This window comes from Oncorhynchus kisutch, unplaced genomic scaffold, assembly GCF_002021735.2.
Source record: "Oncorhynchus kisutch isolate 150728-3 unplaced genomic scaffold, Okis_V2 scaffold4017, whole genome shotgun sequence".
Lineage (NCBI taxonomy): Eukaryota > Metazoa > Chordata > Actinopteri > Salmoniformes > Salmonidae > Oncorhynchus > Oncorhynchus kisutch.
In genome coordinates this window covers 173,622-192,548 of record NW_022265962.1, presented here as the reverse complement: position 1 = coordinate 192,548, position 18,927 = coordinate 173,622, and the positions used below count along the sequence as shown (strand labels likewise).

At 44.4% G+C, this 18,927-nt stretch overlaps 2 protein-coding genes across 22 annotated transcripts in view; both read left to right on the top strand.

The window, feature by feature from the left end:
- LOC109887194 (multidrug resistance-associated protein 1-like) overlaps positions 1-10,599 on the top strand; it is a 57,764-nt gene extending 47,165 nt beyond the window's left edge. The window contains 5 exon segments of the mRNA XM_031821792.1: positions 7,416-7,562; positions 8,654-8,812; positions 9,011-9,177; positions 9,443-9,637; positions 10,206-10,599. Of these exon segments, the coding sequence (XP_031677652.1) occupies positions 7,416-7,562; positions 8,654-8,812; positions 9,011-9,177; positions 9,443-9,637; positions 10,206-10,314 (777 nt within the window). The 3' untranslated portion in view covers positions 10,315-10,599.
- A 4,655-nt stretch (positions 10,600-15,254) lies between these two features.
- On the top strand, positions 15,255-18,724 carry LOC116373086 (rab11 family-interacting protein 3-like). Of its 21 annotated transcripts, none has more exons than XM_031821803.1 (2): positions 15,255-15,603; positions 15,670-18,724. In XM_031821803.1, the coding sequence occupies exons 1-2, from the start codon at positions 15,365-15,367 to the stop codon at positions 17,432-17,434; spliced, it is 2,004 nt and encodes a 667-aa protein (XP_031677663.1). In that variant the 5' UTR covers positions 15,255-15,364; the 3' UTR covers positions 17,435-18,724. The 21 variants fall into 21 exon arrangements, with proteins under 21 accessions (XP_031677663.1, XP_031677675.1, XP_031677665.1 ...); XM_031821815.1 differs by having other exon boundaries at positions 15,255-15,708; positions 15,892-18,724; XM_031821805.1 differs by having other exon boundaries at positions 15,255-15,747; positions 15,814-18,724.
- Positions 18,725-18,927: the final 203 nt, after the last annotated feature.

Sequence of the window (18,927 nt, the reverse complement as noted above, 5' to 3'; positions counted from 1 at the left end):
AACATATGACCTGCCATACTGTCCTTCAGTCAGCTGGTCTTTCTATTCCTATAAAATAACATATGACCTGCCATACTGTCCTTCAGTCAGCTGGTCTTTCTATAAAATAACATATGACCTGCCATACTGTCCTTCAGTCAGCTGGTCTTTCTATAAAATAACATATGACCTGCCGTACTGTCCTTCAGTCAGCTGGTCTTTCTACTTCTATAAAATAACATATGACCTGCCATACTGTCCTTCAGTCAGCTGGTCTTTCTATAAAATAACATATGACCTGCCATACTGTCCTTCAGTCAGCTGGTCTTTCTACTCCTATAAAATAACATATGACCTGCCATACTGTCCTTCAGTCAGCTGGTCTTTCTACTCCTATAAAATAACATATGACCTGCCATACTGTCCTTCAGTCAGCTGGTCTTTCTATAAAATAACATATGACCTGCCATACTGTCCTTCAGTCAGCTGGTCTTTCTATAAAATAACATATGACCTGCCATACTGTCCTTCAGTCAGCTGGTCTTTCTATAAAATAACATATGACCTGCCATACTGTCCTTCAGTCAGCTGGTCTTTCTACTCCTATAAAATAACATATGACCTGCCATACTGTCCTTCAGTCAGCTGGTCTTTCTACTCCTATAAAATAACATATGACCTGCCATACTGTCCTTCAGTCAGCTGGTCTTTCTATAAAATAACATATGACCTGCCATACTGTCCTTCAGTCAGCTGGTCTTTCTATAAAATAACATATGACCTGCCATACTGTCCTTCAGTCAGCTGGTCTTTCTATAAAATAACATATGACCTGCCATACTGTCCTTCAGTCAGCTGGTCTTTCTATAAAATAACATATGACCTGCATACTGTCCTTCAGTCAGCTGGTCTTTCTATAAAATAACATATGATCTGCCATACTGTCCTTCAGTCAGCTGGTCTTTCTACTTCTATAAAATAACATATGACCTGCCATACTGTCCTTCAGTCAGCTGGTCTTTCTATAAAATAACATGACCTACCATACTGTCCTTCAGTCAGCTGGTCTTTCTACTCCTATAAAATAACATATGACCTGCCATACTGTCCTTCAGTCAGCTGGTCTTTCTACTCCTATAAAATAACATATGACCTGCCGTACTGTCCTTCAGTCAGCTGGTCTTTCTACTTCTATAAAATAACATATGACCTGCCATACTGTCCTTCAGTCAGCTGGTCTTTCTATTCCTATAAAATAACATATGACCTGCCATACTGTCCTTCAGTCAGCTGGTCTTTCTACTTCTATAAAATAACATATGACCTGCCATACTGTCCTTCAGTCAGCTGGTCTTTCTATAAAATAACATGACCTACCATACTGTCCTTCAGTCAGCTGGTCTTTCTACTCCTATAAAATAACATATGACCTGCCATACTGTCCTTCAGTCAGCTGGTCTTTCTACTCCTATAAAATAACATATGACCTGCCGTACTGTCCTTCAGTCAGCTGGTCTTTCTACTTCTATAAAATAACATATGACCTGCCATACTGTCCTTCAGTCAGCTGGTCTTTCTATTCCTATAAAATAACATATGACCTGCCATACTGTCCTTCAGTCAGCTGGTCTTTCTATTCCTATAAAATAACATATGACCTGCCATACTGTCCTTCAGTCAGCTGGTCTTTCTATTAAATAACATATGACCTGCCATACTGTCCTTCAGTCAGCTGGTCTTTCTATAAAATAACATATGACCTGCTATACTGTCCTTCAGTCAGCTGGTCTTTCTATAAAATAACAGGACCTACCATACTGTCCTTCAGTCAGCTGGTCTTTCTACTCCTATAAAATAACATATGACCTGCCATACTGTCCTTCAGTCAGCTGGTCTTTCTACTCCTATAAAATAACATATGACCTGCCGTACTGTCCTTCAGTCAGCTGGTCTTTCTACTTCTATAAAATAACATATGACCTGCCATACTGTCCTTCAGTCAGCTGGTCTTTCTATTCCTATAAAATAACATATGACCTGCCATACTGTCCTTCAGTCAGCTGGTCTTTCTATAAAATAACATATGACCTGCCATACTGTCCTTCAGTCAGCTGGTCTTTCTATAAAATAACATATGACCTGCCATACTGTCCTTCAGTCAGCTGGTCTTTCTACTCCTATAAAATAACATATGACCTGCCATACTGTCCTTCAGTCAGCTGGTCTTTCTACTCCTATAAAATAACATATGACCTGCCATACTGTCCTTCAGTCAGCTGGTCTTTCTATAAAATAACATATGACCTGCCATACTGTCCTTCAGTCAGCTGGTCTTTCTATAAAATAACATATGACCTGCCATACTGTCCTTCAGTCAGCTGGTCTTTCTATAAAATAACATATGACCTGCCATACTGTCCTTCAGTCAGCTGGTCTTTCTATAAAATAACATATGACCTGCCATACTGTCCTTCAGTCAGCTGGTCTTTCTATAAAATAACATATGACCTGCATACTGTCCTTCAGTCAGCTGGTCTTTCTACTCCTATAAAATAACATATGACCTGCCATACTGTCCTTCAGTCAGCTGGTCTTTCTACTCCTATAAAATAACATATGACCTGCCGTACTGTCCTTCAGTCAGCTGGTCTTTCTACTTCTATAAAATAACATATGACCTGCCATACTGTCCTTCAGTCAGCTGGTCTTTCTATTCCTATAAAATAACATATGACCTGCCATACTGTCCTTCAGTCAGCTGGTCTTTCTATTAAATAACATATGACCTGCCATACTGTCCTTCAGTCAGCTGGTCTTTCTATAAAATAACATATGACCTGCCATACTGTCCTTCAGTCAGCTGGTCTTTCTATAAAATAACATGACCTACCATACTGTCCTTCAGTCAGCTGGTCTTTCTACTCCTATAAAATAACATATGACCTGCCATACTGTCCTTCAGTCAGCTGGTCTTTCTACTCCTATAAAATAACATATGACCTGCCGTACTGTCCTTCAGTCAGCTGGTCTTTCTACTTCTATAAAATAACATATGACCTGCCATACTGTCCTTCAGTCAGCTGGTCTTTCTATTCCTATAAAATAACATATGACCTGCCATACTGTCCTTCAGTCAGCTGGTCTTTCTATAAAATAACATATGACCTGCCATACTGTCCTTCAGTCAGCTGGTCTTTCTATAAAATAACATATGACCTGCCATACTGTCCTTCAGTCAGCTGGTCTTTCTACTCCTATAAAATAACATATGACCTGCCATACTGTCCTTCAGTCAGCTGGTCTTTCTACTCCTATAAAATAACATATGACCTGCCATACTGTCCTTCAGTCAGCTGGTCTTTCTATAAAATAACATATGACCTGCCATACTGTCCTTCAGTCAGCTGGTCTTTCTATAAAATAACATATGACCTGCCATACTGTCCTTCAGTCAGCTGGTCTTTCTATAAAATAACATATGACCTGCCATACTGTCCTTCAGTCAGCTGGTCTTTCTACTCCTATAAAATAACATATGACCTGCCATACTGTCCTTCAGTCAGCTGGTCTTTCTACTCCTATAAAATAACATATGACCTGCCATACTGTCCTTCAGTCAGCTGGTCTTTCTATAAAATAACATATGACCTGCCATACTGTCCTTCAGTCAGCTGGTCTTTCTATAAAATAACATATGACCTGCCATACTGTCCTTCAGTCAGCTGGTCTTTCTATAAAATAACATATGACCTGCCATACTGTCCTTCAGTCAGCTGGTCTTTCTATAAAATAACATATGACCTGCCATACTGTCCTTCAGTCAGCTGGTCTTTCTATAAAATAACATATGACCTGCATACTGTCCTTCAGTCAGCTGGTCTTTCTACTCCTATAAAATAACATATGACCTGCCATACTGTCCTTCAGTCAGCTGGTCTTTCTACTCCTATAAAATAACATATGACCTGCCGTACTGTCCTTCAGTCAGCTGGTCTTTCTACTTCTATAAAATAACATATGACCTGCCATACTGTCCTTCAGTCAGCTGGTCTTTCTATTCCTATAAAATAACATATGACCTGCCATACTGTCCTTCAGTCAGCTGGTCTTTCTATAAAATAACATATGACCTGCCATACTGTCCTTCAGTCAGCTGGTCTTTCTATAAAATAACATATGACCTGCCGTACTGTCCTTCAGTCAGCTGGTCTTTCTACTCCTATAAAATAACATATGACCTGCCATACTGTCCTTCAGTCAGCTGGTCTTTCTACTCCTATAAAATAACATATGACCTGCCGTACTGTCCTTCAGTCAGCTGGTCTTTCTACTTCTATAAAATAACATATGACCTGCCATACTGTCCTTCAGTCAGCTGGTCTTTCTATTCCTATAAAATAACATATGACCTGCCATACTGTCCTTCAGTCAGCTGGTCTTTCTATTAAATAACATATGACCTGCCATACTGTCCTTCAGTCAGCTGGTCTTTCTATAAAATAACATATGACCTGCCATACTGTCCTTCAGTCAGCTGGTCTTTCTATAAAATAACATGACCTACCATACTGTCCTTCAGTCAGCTGGTCTTTCTACTCCTATAAAATAACATATGACCTGCCGTACTGTCCTTCAGTCAGCTGGTCTTTCTACTTCTATAAAATAACATATGACCTGCCATACTGTCCTTCAGTCAGCTGGTCTTTCTATTCCTATAAAATAACATATGACCTGCCATACTGTCCTTCAGTCAGCTGGTCTTTCTATTAAATAACATATGACCTGCCATACTGTCCTTCAGTCAGCTGGTCTTTCTATAAAATAACATATGACCTGCCATACTGTCCTTCAGTCAGCTGGTCTTTCTATAAAATAACATGACCTACCATACTGTCCTTCAGTCAGCTGGTCTTTCTACTCCTATAAAATAACATATGACCTGCCATACTGTCCTTCAGTCAGCTGGTCTTTCTACTCCTATAAAATAACATATGACCTGCCGTACTGTCCTTCAGTCAGCTGGTCTTTCTACTTCTATAAAATAACATATGACCTGCCATACTGTCCTTCAGTCAGCTGGTCTTTCTATTCCTATAAAATAACATATGACCTGCCATACTGTCCTTCAGTCAGCTGGTCTTTCTATAAAATAACATATGACCTGCCATACTGTCCTTCAGTCAGCTGGTCTTTCTATAAAATAACATATGACCTGCCATACTGTCCTTCAGTCAGCTGGTCTTTCTACTCCTATAAAATAACATATGACCTGCCATACTGTCCTTCAGTCAGCTGGTCTTTCTACTCCTATAAAATAACATATGACCTGCCATACTGTCCTTCAGTCAGCTGGTCTTTCTATAAAATAACATATGACCTGCCATACTGTCCTTCAGTCAGCTGGTCTTTCTATAAAATAACATATGACCTGCCATACTGTCCTTCAGTCAGCTGGTCTTTCTATAAAATAACATATGACCTGCCATACTGTCCTTCAGTCAGCTGGTCTTTCTACTCCTATAAAATAACATATGACCTGCCATACTGTCCTTCAGTCAGCTGGTCTTTCTACTCCTATAAAATAACATATGACCTGCCATACTGTCCTTCAGTCAGCTGGTCTTTCTACTCCTATAAAATAACATATGACCTGCCATACTGTCCTTCAGTCAGCTGGTCTTTCTATAAAATAACATATGACCTGCCATACTGTCCTTCAGTCAGCTGGTCTTTCTATAAAATAACATATGACCTGCCATACTGTCCTTCAGTCAGCTGGTCTTTCTATAAAATAACATATGACCTGCCATACTGTCCTTCAGTCAGCTGGTCTTTCTATAAAATAACATATGACCTGCCATACTGTCCTTCAGTCAGCTGGTCTTTCTATAAAATAACATATGACCTGCATACTGTCCTTCAGTCAGCTGGTCTTTCTACTCCTATAAAATAACATATGACCTGCCATACTGTCCTTCAGTCAGCTGGTCTTTCTACTCCTATAAAATAACATATGACCTGCCGTACTGTCCTTCAGTCAGCTGGTCTTTCTACTTCTATAAAATAACATATGACCTGCCATACTGTCCTTCAGTCAGCTGGTCTTTCTATTCCTATAAAATAACATATGACCTGCCATACTGTCCTTCAGTCAGCTGGTCTTTCTATAAAATAACATATGACCTGCCATACTGTCCTTCAGTCAGCTGGTCTTTCTATAAAATAACATATGACCTGCCGTACTGTCCTTCAGTCAGCTGGTCTTTCTACTTCTATAAAATAACATATGACCTGCCATACTGTCCTTCAGTCAGCTGGTCTTTCTATAAAATAACATATGACCTGCCATACTGTCCTTCAGTCAGCTGGTCTTTCTACTCCTATAAAATAACATATGACCTGCCATACTGTCCTTCAGTCAGCTGGTCTTTCTACTCCTATAAAATAACATATGACCTGCCATACTGTCCTTCAGTCAGCTGGTCTTTCTATAAAATAACATATGACCTGCCATACTGTCCTTCAGTCAGCTGGTCTTTCTATAAAATAACATATGACCTGCCATACTGTCCTTCAGTCAGCTGGTCTTTCTATAAAATAACATATGACCTGCCATACTGTCCTTCAGTCAGCTGGTCTTTCTATAAAATAACATATGACCTGCCATACTGTCCTTCAGTCAGCTGGTCTTTCTATAAAATAACATATGACCTGCATACTGTCCTTCAGTCAGCTGGTCTTTCTATAAAATAACATATGATCTGCCATACTGTCCTTCAGTCAGCTGGTCTTTCTACTTCTATAAAATAACATATGACCTGCCATACTGTCCTTCAGTCAGCTGGTCTTTCTATAAAATAACATGACCTACCATACTGTCCTTCAGTCAGCTGGTCTTTCTATTCCTATAAAATAACATATGACCTGCCATACTGTCCTTCAGTCAGCTGGTCTTTCTACTTCTATAAAATAACATATGACCTGCCATACTGTCCTTCAGTCAGCTGGTCTTTCTATAAAATAACATGACCTACCATACTGTCCTTCAGTCAGCTGGTCTTTCTACTCCTATAAAATAACATATGACCTGCCATACTGTCCTTCAGTCAGCTGGTCTTTCTACTTCTATAAAATAACATATGACCTGCATACTGTCCTTCAGTCAGCTGGTCTTTCTATAAAATAACATATGACCTGCCATACTGTCCTTCAGTCAGCTGGTCTTTCTATAAAATAACATATGACCTGCCATACTGTCCTTCAGTCAGCTGGTCTTTCTATAAAATAACATATGACCTGCCATACTGTCCTTCAGTCAGCTGGTCTTTCTACTTCTTTAAAACAGTTATGACGGTTATTTTATTTATTTAGTTGTGTACACGGGAACTCTGTGTATATGACTGTGTGTGTATATACCTCTGTTTGTCCCCTCCCAGGCGGACTGGAGACATGACCAATCGTCTCTGCCTCCAGGCTGGCCCACAGCAGGCAACATAGACATCAGAGGGTTTGGTCTGCGATACAGAGAGGACCAGGAACTGGCAGTACGCAACATCACCGTAGCCATCCACGGAGGAGAGAAGGTATGTGATGGGGGGTACGGGCTGCGTGATGGGGGATTAGGCTACGTGACGGGGGATTAGGCTACGTGACGGGGGATTAGGCTACGTGACGGGGGTTTAGGCTACGTGACGGGGGTGTGACGGGGGATTAGGCCGCGTGACGGGGGATTAGGCCGCGTGACGGGGGATTAGGCCGCGTGACGGGGGATTAGGCCGCGTGACGGGGGATTAGGCCGCGTGACGGGGGATTAGGCCGCGTGACGGGGGATTAGGCCGCGTGACGGGGGATTAGGCCGCGTGACGGGGGATTAGGCCGCGTGACGGGGGATTAGGCCGCGTGACGGGTGTTAGATGGGGATTAGGCCGCGTGACGGGTGTTAGATGGGGATTAGGCCGCGTGACGGGTGTTAGATGGGGATTAGGCCGCGTGACGGGTGTTAGATGGGGATTAGGCCGCGTGACAGATGGGGATTAGGCCGCGTGACAGATGGGGATTAGGCCGCGTGACGGGTGTTAGATGGGGATTAGGCCGCGTGACGGGTGTTAGATGGGGATTAGGCCGCGTGACGGGAGGGGATTAGGCCGCGTGACGGGAGGGGATTAGGCCGCGTGACGGGAGGGGATTAGGCCGCGTGACGGGAGGGGATTAGGCCGCGTGACGGGAGGGGATTAGCCTGCGTGACGGGGGATTAGCCTGCGTGACGGGGGATTAGCCTGCGTGACGGGGGTATAGTATGATGGGTATAGTAGGTCGTACAGGAGCAGGGTAGTGACTGTTGTTGTTCCAGGTGGGTATTGTAGGTCATACAGGAGCAGGGTAGTGACTGTTGTTGTTGTTCCAGGTGGGTATAGTAGGTCGTACAGGAGCAGGGTAGTGACTGTTGTTGTTCCAGGTGGGTATAGTAGGTCGTACAGGAGCAGGGTAGTGACTGTTGTTGTTGTTCCAGGTGGGTATAGTAGGTCGTACAGGAGCAGGGAAGAGACTGTTGTTGTTGTTGTACCAGGTGGGTATAGTTGGTCGTACAGGAGCAGGGTAGTGACTGTTGTTGTTGTTCCAGGTGGGTATAGTTGGTCGTACAGGAGCAGGGTAGTGACTGTTGTTGTTGTTCCAGGTGGGTATAGTAGGTCGTACAGGAGCAGGGAAGTCCTCTCTGACTCTAGGATTGTTCCGCATCATCGAGGCGTGTGAGGGAGAGATTCATATCGATGGAGTTAACATCGCTACGCTGGGTCTCCATGAACTCCGCTCCAGGATCACCATCATACCACAGGTACACACCCACGGCCCATACAGACACACTCAAACTGACCCACACTCTTCTGGAAACATGTTATATTTAAAATATCTTTATTTATCCTCTCCCTCCCTCACCCCTCTCTCCCTCTCTTCTTCCTCCTTTCCCTCTCTCCCCCTTCTCTCTCTCCCCCTCCCCCTCATGGCTCTCCCCCCCTCCTCCCTCCCCCTCCAGGATCCAGTGTTGTTCTCTGGGTCTCTGAGGATGAATCTGGACCCCTTCGATGGCTACTCTGATGAGGAGGTGTGGAGAGCCCTGGAGCTCTCCCATCTCAAGAGCTTTGTGTCGGGCCTGCCGGACAAACTCAACCACGAGTGTTCAGAGGGAGGAGAGAACCTCAGGTACACAAGGCAACATAGGCCTACCTACACCATACATAGGTCTACATACACCATATATAGGCCTACATAGCATTACATACACACACACAGCTTCTGGTTCGCTCTCTCTCGTCCTTCTCTCCTCTTCTTACCTCTCTCCTCCTCTCCTTACCTCTGTCCTCTCTCCTTTCCTCTCTCCTCCTCTCCTTACCTCTGTCCTCTCTCCTTACCTCTCTCCTTCTCGTTTCTTACCTCTCTCTCTCTCATTAACATAATCTCTCTCCAGTCTGGGTCAGCGCCAGCTGGTGTGTCTGGCCCGAGCCCTCCTGAGGAAGACGAAGATCTTGGTTCTGGATGAGGCCACGGCTGCTGTGGACCTGGAGACAGACAACCTGATCCAGTCCACCATCAGAACCCAGTTTGATGACTGCACTGTCCTGACCATCGCACACAGACTCAATACTATCATGGACTACACCAGGTAATATATAGACTGACTCAGTACTATCACAGACTACATCAGGTAATATATAGACTGACTCAGTACTATCACAGACTACATCAGGTAATATATAGACTGACTCAGTACTATCACAGACTACATCAGGTAATATATAGACTGACTCAGTACTATCACAGACTACACCAGGTAATATATAGACTGACTCAGTACTATCACAGACTACACCAGGTAATATATAGACTGACTCAGTACTATCACAGACTACACCAGGTAATATATAGACTGACTCAGTACTATCACGGACTACACCAGGTAATATATAGACTGACTCAATACTATCATGGACTACACCAGGTAATATATAGACTGACTCAATACTATCATGGACTACACCAGGTAATATATAGACTGACTCAATACTATCATGGACTACACCAGGTAATATATAGACTGACTCAATACTATCATGGGCTACACCAGGTAATATATAGACTGACTCAATACTATCATGGACTACACCAGGTAATATATGAAAACACAGACACCTGGTCTTTCTCTCTCTCATCTCTCTCTCTCCTCCCTTCAGAGTGCTGGTCCTGGATAAAGGGGAGATGGCAGAGTTTGACTCTCCCTCCACTCTCATCACCAAGAGAGGAATCTTCTACAAGATGGCTAAAGACTCTGGACTGGTCTGAGTGGGCGAACGGGAGAGGACAGGTTGCTTAAAGACAACATCCCTCCTTACAGAGAACTCCTCCTCCAACCCCCTCTTCCTCTCCTCCGATCGGGAGGCTGTGCAGGGAAGAGGTAGCAGAGAGCGAGAGAGGAGATTTATAAGGATTTCAATGATTTCAAAGTGTGTATAAATTATGGGAGCACTCTACCTCCACTCCTTCCTCCCTCTACTTCTCCCTCCATCCCTCCCTCTACTTCTCCCTCCATCCCTCCCTCTACTTCTCCCTCCATCCATCCATCCATCCCTCCCTCTACTTCTCCCTCCATCCCTCCCTCTACTTCTCCATCCCTCCCTCCACCCCTCCCTCCTCTTCTCCCTCCCTCCCTCCATCCATCCATCCATCCATCTCTCCCTCCATCCCTCCCTCCTCTTCTCCCTCCATCCCTCCCTCTACTTCTCTCTCCTCTTCTCCCTCCATCCCTCCCTCCTCTTCTCCCTCCATCCCTCCCTCCCTCTTCTCCCTCCCTCCATCCCTCCCTCCTCTTCTCCCTCCATCCCTCCCTCTACTTCTCCCTCCTCTTCTCCCTCCATCCATCCCTCCCTCCTCTTCTCCCTCCATCCATCCCTCCTCTTCTCCCTCCATCCATCCATCCATCCATCTCTCCCTCCCTCTACTACAGAATATGTCAAGGATTCACTCCACTGAACCTGATGCTGCTGCTTCTCCAGGACAAATCCCTTCTGTTACTCATCCCTCCCTTAACTAAAGACTTCTCCAGGACAAATCCCTTCTGTTACTCATCCCTCCCTTAACTAAAGACTTCTCCAGGACAAATCCCTCCTGTTACTCCTCCCTCCCTCCCTTAACTAAAGACTTCTCCAGGACAAATCCCTCCTGTTACTCCTCCCTCCTCCCTCCCTTAACTAAAGACTTCTCCAGGACAAATCCCTTCTGTTACTCATCCCTCCCTTAACTAAAGACTTCTCCAGGACAAATCCCTTCTGTTACTCATCCCTCCCTTAACTAAAGACTTCTCCAGGACAAATCCCTTCTGTTACCCCTCCCTCCCTCCCTTAACTAAAGACTTCTCCAGGACAAATCCCTCCTGTTACTCCTCCCTCCATCCCTCCTGTTACTCCTCCCTCCATCCCTCCCTTAACTAAAGACTTCTCCAGGACAAATCCCTTCCAACAACTCTTACTGTTTCTCCCAAACTCTGTTTGTTCAACTCTCCTTTAAACGGGTGTCTGGATGTTTTCAAGATTCCCTTCATCTTGCAGAATTTGTGGGAAGTCAGAAGGCCATCGGATCTGCTCTCCTCCGTCAAACAGACTCAAAATACCACCTAGGTTTTTTTATTTTTAAATGGGCATTGTGTGCTTTTGTAGATGTACTCTGTTAAGAGACTATAAAAGACTCATTTTTGTTTTGTCTCTGCCCCAGTTTGCCTTTATTGCCATCAGAGGAAAGAATCAGAATATTCTGATTTTTTTTCTATCCAATGTAACTGGAATGTTCTGAATTGTTCTCCTCAACGGAACCAGAATGTTCTAGTGTGTTCCTTCCAACAGAACCGGAATGTTCTCATCTGTTCTTTCCAAGGGAACCAGAATGTTCTGATCTTTTCTCTCTAATAGAACCGGGTGGACTAGGTTGAATATTTATTTGACAGACAGTGCAATATTATTCCCCACAGGGAGTGAGTGAATGGATATCTGTCCAATCACAGACGCCGGCTGTTGAAACCTGTCCCATCAGTCAGATCCCGCCCCCCTCTATGTTGAGTACTGTTAAAGAGAGTGAGGTCACCCACCCTTGACCTCTGCCTGGGTGGCCTTTGACCCTTGACCTCCCAGATGCTGCTTTCCATAGTGCCACACCTCAAACGGCATCCTACACAACACTTCTCTTGACCCAAGCCCTGCGTTGCAGTCTGTTGTCTGTAACCTATAACTAGTCTAGGGAGAGACCTGTTGTCTGTAACCAGTAACTAGTCTAGGGAGAGACCTGTTGTCTGTAACCTATAACTAGTCTAGGGAGAGACCTGTTGTCTTTAACCTATAACTAGTCTAGGGAGAGACCTGTTGTCTGTAACCAGTAACTAGTCTAGGGAGAGACCTGTTGTCTGTAACCTATAACTAGTCTAGGGAGAGACCTGTTGTCTGTAACCAGTAACTAGTCTAGGGAGAGACCTGTTGTCTGTAACCTATAACTAGTCTAGGGAGAGACCTGTTGTCTGTAACCTATAACTAGTCTAGGGAGAGACCTGTTGTCTGTAACCAGTAACTAGTCTAGGGAGAGACCTGTTGTCTGTAACCAGTAACTAGTCTAGGGAGAGACCTGTTGTCTGTAACCTATAACTAGTCTAGGGAGAGACCTGTTGTCTGTAACCTATAACTAGTCTAGGGAGAGACCTGTTGTCTGTAACCAGTAACTAGTCTAGGGAGAGACCTGTTGTCTGTAACCAGTAACTAGTCTAGGGAGAGACCTGTTGTCTGTAACCAGTAACTAGTCTAGGGAGAGACCTGTTGTCTGTAACCAGTAACTAGTCTAGGGAGAGACCTGTTGTCTGTAACCTATAACTAGTCTAGGGAGAGACCTGTTGTCTGTAACTAGTCTAGGGAGAGACCTGTTGTCTGTAACCTATAACTAGTCTAGGGAGAGACCTGTTGTCTGTAACCAGTAACTAGTCTTGGGAGAGACCTGTTGTCTGTAACTAGTCTAGGGAGAGACCTGTTGTCTGTAACTAGTCTAGGGAGAGACCTGTTGTCTGTAACTAGTCTAGGGAGAGACCTGTTGTCTGTAACTAGTCTAGGGAGAGACTGTTGTCTGTAACTAGTCTAGGGAGAGACCTTGTCTGTACTGTCTAGGATACCTGTGTCCTGTAACAGTCTAGGGAGAGACCTTTGTCTGTAACTAGTCTAGGGAGAGACCTGTTGTCTGTAACTAGTCTAGGGAGAGACCTGTTGTCTGTAACTATCAGGGAGAGACCTGTTGTCTGTAACTAGTCTAGGGGAGAGACCTGTTGTCTGTAACCTATAACTAGTCTAGGGAGAGACCTGTTGTCTGTAACCAGTAACTAGTCTTGAGAGAGACCTGTTGTCTGTAACTAGTCTAGGGAGAGACCTGTTGTCTGTAACTAGTCTAGGGAGAGACCTGTTGTCTGTAACTAGTCTAGGGAGAGACCTGTTGTCTGTTAACTAGTCTAGGGAGAGACCTGTTGTCTGTAACTGTCTAGGGAGAGACCTGTTGTCTGTAACTAGTCTAGGGAGAGACCTGTTGTCTGTAACTAGTCTAGGGAGAGACCTGTTGTCTGTAACTAGTCTAGGGAGAGACCTGTTGTCTGTAACTAGTCTAGGGAGAGACCTGTTGTCTGTAACTAGTCTAGGGAGAGACCTGTTGTCTGTAACTAGTCTAGGGAGAGACCTGTTGTCTGTAACTAGTCTGGGAGAGACCTGTTGTCTGTAACTAGTCTAGGGAGAGACCTGTTGTCTGTAACTAGTCTAGGGAGAGACCTGTTGTCTGTAACTAGTCTAGGGAGAGACCTGTTGTCTGTAACTAGTCTAGGGAGAGACCTGTTGTCTGTAACTAGTCTAGGGAGAGACCTGTTGTCTGTAACTAGTCTAGGGAGAGACCTGTTGTCTGTAACTAGTCTAGGGAGAGACCTGTTGTCTGTAACTAGTCTAGGGAGAGACCTGTTGTCTGTAAACTAGTCTAGGGAGAGACCTGTTGTCTGTAACTAGTCTAGGGAGAGACCTGTTGTCTGTAACTAGTCTAGGAGAGACCTGTTGTCTGTAACTAGTCTAGGGAGAGACCTGTTGTCTGTAACTAGTCTAGGGAGAGACCTGTTGTCTGTAACTAGTCTAGGGAGAGACCTGTTGTCTGTAACTAGTCTAGGGAGAGACCTGTTGTCTGTAACTAGTCTAGGGAGAGACCTGTTGTCTGTAACTAGTCTAGGGAGAGACCTGTTGTCTGTAACTAGTCTAGGGAGAGACCTGTTGTCTGTAACTAGTCTAGGGAGAGACCTGTTGTCTGTAACTAGTCTAGGGAGAGACCTGTTGTCTGTAACTAGTCTAGGGAGAGACCTGTTGTCTGTAACTAGTCTAGGGAGAGACCTGTTGTCTGTAACTAGTCTAGGGAGAGACCTGTTGTCTGTAACTAGTCTAGGGAGAGACCTGTTGTCTGTAACTAGTCTAGGGAGAGACCTGTTGTCTGTAACTAGTCTAGGGAGAGACCTGGCTGGCTTTAAACCTGCTTTATTTAAATGAATGTAATACACATTATTATATCCTTCTGGCTAAATCCAAAATGGCACCCTAAATGACCAGTTCAAAAGTAGTGCACTACCATAGTGCTCTGATCAGAAGTAGTGCACTTTATAGGGAACAGGGTGTCATTTGGGCCAAATATAGGATCATTTGACTGTAGCCTTCTGCGTTCAGCAGAGACCACGTTTTCCTTGTTGCCACTTTATCTGTTGGTTAGTAGGTGCTATTATATTATTGAACCTCTGGAGCCATACGCTATTGGGTTAGTCAGGCTGATCAATACGCTATTGGGTTAGTCAGGCTGATCAATACGCTATTGGGTTAGTCAGGCTGATCAATACGCCATTGGGTTAGTCAGGCTGATCAATACGCTATTGGGTTAGTCAGGCTGATCAATACGCTATTGGGTTAGTCAGGCTGATCAACAAGTCTCATACGCTATTGGGTTAGTCAGGCTGATCAGCAAGTCTCATACGCTATTGGGTTAGTCAGGCTGATCAATACGCTATTGGGTTAGTCAGGCTGATCAATACGCTATTGGGTTAGTCAGGCTGATCAATACGCTATTGGGTTAGTCAGGCTGATCAATACGCTATTGGGTTAGTCAGGCTGATCAATACGCTATTGGGTTAGTCAGGCTGATCAATACGCTATTGGGTTAGTCAGGCTGATCAATACGCTATTGGGTTAGTCAGGCTGATCAATACGCTATTGGGTTAGTCAGGCTGATCAATACGCTATTGGGTTAGTCAGGCTGATCAATACGCTATTGGGTTAGTCAGGCTGATCAGCAAGTCTCAATGAGGTGTTGGGTTAGTCAGGCTGATCAGCAAGTCTCAATACGCTATTGGGTTAGTCAGGCTGATCAGCAAGTCTCAATAAGGTATTGGGTTAGTCAGGCTGATCAGCAAGTCTCAATACGCTATTGGGTTAGTCAGGCTGATCAACAAGTCTCAATAAGGTATTGGGTTAGTCAGGCTGATCAGCAAGTCTCAATGAGGTGTTGGGTTAGTCAGGCTGATCAACAAGTCTCAATGAGGTGTTGGGATCAACAAGTCTCAATAAGGTGTTGTGTTAGTCAGGCTGATCAGCAAGTCTCAATAAGGTGTTGGGTTAGTCAGGCTGATCAACAAGTCTCAATAAGGTGTTGGGTTAGTCAGGCTGATCAGCAAGTCTCAATAAGGTGTTGGGTTAGTCAGGCTGATCAACAAGTCTCAATGAGGTGTTGGGATCAACAAGTCTCAATAAGGTGTTGTGTTAGTCAGGCTGATCAACAAGTCTCAATGAGGTGTTGGGTTAGTCAGGCTGATCAACAAGTCTCAATAAGGTATTGGGTTAGTCAGGCTGATCAACAAGTCTCAATAAGGTATTGGGTTAGTCAGGCTGATCAACAAGTCTCAATGAGGTGTTGGGTTAGTCAGGCTGATCAACAAGTCTCAATGAGGTGTTGGGTTAGTCAGGCTGATCAGCAAGTCTCAATGAGGTGTTGGGTTAGTCAGGCTGATCAGCAAGTCTCAATGAGGTGTTGGGTTAGTCAGGCTGATCAACAAGTCTCAATGAGGTGTTGGGATCAACAAGTCTCAATACGCTATTGGGTTAGTCAGGCTGATCAGCAAGTCTCAATAAGGTGTTGGGTTAGTCAGGCTGATCAGCAAGTCTCAATGATGTGTTGGGTTAGTCAGGCTGATCAGCAAGTCTCAATGAGGTGTTGGGTTAGTCAGGCTGATCAGCAAGTCTCAATGAGGTGTTGGGTTAGTCAGGCTGATCAGCAAGTCTCAATGAGGTGTTGGGTTAGTCAGGCTGATCAACAAGTCTCAATAAGGTATTGGGTTAGTCAGGCTGATCAGCAAGTCTCAATGAGGTGTTGTGTTAGTCAGGCTGATCAGCAAGTCTCAATGAGGTGTTGGGTTAGTCAGGCTGATCAACAAGTCTCAATAAGGTGTTGTGTTAGTCAGGCTGATCAGCAAGTCTCAATGAGGTGTTGGGTTAGTCAGGCTGATCAGCAAGTCTCAATGAGGTGTTGGGATCAACAAGTCTCAATACGCTATTGGGTTAGTCAGGCTGATCAGCAAGTCTCAATAAGGTGTTGGGTTAGTCAGGCTGATCAGCAAGTCTCAATAAGGTTTTGGGTTAGTCAGGCTGATCAGCAAGTCTCAATGATGTGTTGGGTTAGTCAGGCTGATCAGCAAGTCTCAATGAGGTGTTGGGTTAGTCAGGCTGATCAGCAAGTCTCAATGAGGTGTTGGGTTAGTCAGGCTGATCAACAAGTCTCAATGAGGTGTTGGGTTAGTCAGGCTGATCAACAAGTCTCAATAAGGTATTGGGTTAGTCAGGCTGATCAACAAGTCTCAATAAGGTATTGGGTTAGTCAGGCTGATCAGAAAGTCTCAATGAGGTGTTGGGTTAGTCAGGCTGATCAACAAGTCTCAATGAGGTGTTGGGATCAACAAGTCTCAATAAGGTGTTGTGTTAGTCAGGCTGATCAACAAGTCTCAATGAGGTGTTGGGTTAGTCAGGCTGATCAACAAGTCTCAATAAGGTATTGGGTTAGTCAGGCTGATCAACAAGTCTCAATAAGGTATTGGGTTAGTCAGGCTGATCAACAAGTCTCAATGAGGTGTTGGGTTAGTCAGGCTGATCAACAAGTCTCAATGAGGTGTTGGGATCAACAAGTCTCAATAAGGTGTTGTGTTAGTCAGGCTGATCAACAAGTCTCAATAAGGTATTGGGTTAGTCAGGCTGATCAACAAGTCTCAATAAGGTGTTGGGCTAGTCAGGCTGATCAGCAAGTCTCAATGAGGTGTTGGGTTAGTCAGGCTGATCAAGTCTCAATAAGGTTTTGGGTTAGTCAGGCTGATCAACAAGTCTAAATAAGGTTTTGGGTTAGTCAGGCTGATCAGCAAGTCTCAATAAGGTGTTGGGTTAGTCAGGCTGATCAGCAAGTCTCAAGCCTCAAACACCTTAGTAATATATTCTGTCTATGGACTCATGCTACTCATGAGGGGGGGGGGGACCCAAATGGCAACTCATTCTACATTTGACCGGGGCCCATATGGGGGGATAGGAAGTCATTAATGACCAGGGCCCATATGGGGGGATAGGAAGTCATTAATGACCAGGGCCCATATAGGGGGGATAGGAAGTCATTAATGACCAGGGCCCATAAAGGGGGAATAGGAAGTCATTAATGACCATGGCCCATATGGGGGGATAGGAAGTCATTAATGACCAGGGCCCATATGGGGGGATAGGAAGTCATTAATGACCAGGGCCCATATAGGGGGAATAGTGTCCCATTAGAGATGCAGCTTTTCACTGGGACATCCAGTGACTACAGCAGGTGTGTTGTCTGAAGATGGAGCCAGTAGCAGCCTACTGGGCCTACGCTTTGATGTCGCTCTCCTGTGGCATTACTTCTTTATTTGAGCCTAGGTTTTATTTGATATAAATCAAGGAGACGTGCTTTTGATTTGTCTGTTGAGTGTAAGGGGTTGTCCCCAAATGTCACCCTATTCCCTATGTAGTGCACTCCTATGGGCCCTTTTCCCTATGTAGTGCACTACTATGGGCCCTATTCCCTATGTAGTGCGCTACTATGGTCCCTATTCCCTATGTAGTGCGCTACTATGGTCCCTATTCCCTATGTAGTGCGCTACAATGGTCCCTATTCCCTATGTAGTGCGCTACAATGGTCCCTATTCCCTATGTAGTGCGCTACAATGGTCCCTATTCCCTATGTAGTGCGCTACAATGGGCCCTATTCCCTATGTAGTGCGCTACAATGGGCCCTATTCCCTATGTAGTGCGCTACAATGGTCCCTATTCCCTATGTAGTGCGCTACAATGGTCCCTATTCCCTATGTAGTGCGCTACAATGGTCCCTATTCCCTATGTAGTGCACTACTATGGGCCCTATTCCCTATGTAGTGCACTATAAGTGGAATAAGGTGCCATTAGGGAAACAAGCCGTCTCAGAACATACGCTGTTAAACCATTGAGTACATTACTGTGCTGTTACATGTTTATATCATTTGTAAGTATGCATTATTATAATTATTTTATATTTGTATACATGCACTAGTTTTTAAGTGTGCATTATTTTTCGGGACATGAATCAAACTGACGTGTAAAAAAAATAAAGTACTTTTTTTGTTAACGTCTGTTTGGTCTGTTTGGTCTGTTTGGTCTGTCTGGTCTGTTTGGTCTGTTTGGTCTGTTTGGTCTGTTTGGTCTGTCTGGTCTGTTTGGTCTGTTTGGTCTGTTTGGTCTGTTTGGTCTGTTTGGTCTGTTTGGTCTGTTTGGTCTGTCTGGTCTGTTTGGTCTGTTTGGTCTGTCTGGTCTGTTTGGTCTGTTTGGTCTGTTT

What these genes read in the sequence shown, in the direction of transcription:
- LOC116373086 (XM_031821800.1), top strand. Translation starts at nt 15,365, where the DNA reads ATGAGGTGTTGGGTTAGTCAGGCTGATCAGCAAGTCTCAATACGCTAT. An exon ending in GATCAGCAAGTCTCAATGAG is followed by an intron (nt 16,087 to 16,125) that starts GTGTTGGGTTAG and finishes AGTCTCAATGAG; the next exon opens with GTGTTGGGATCAACAAGTCT.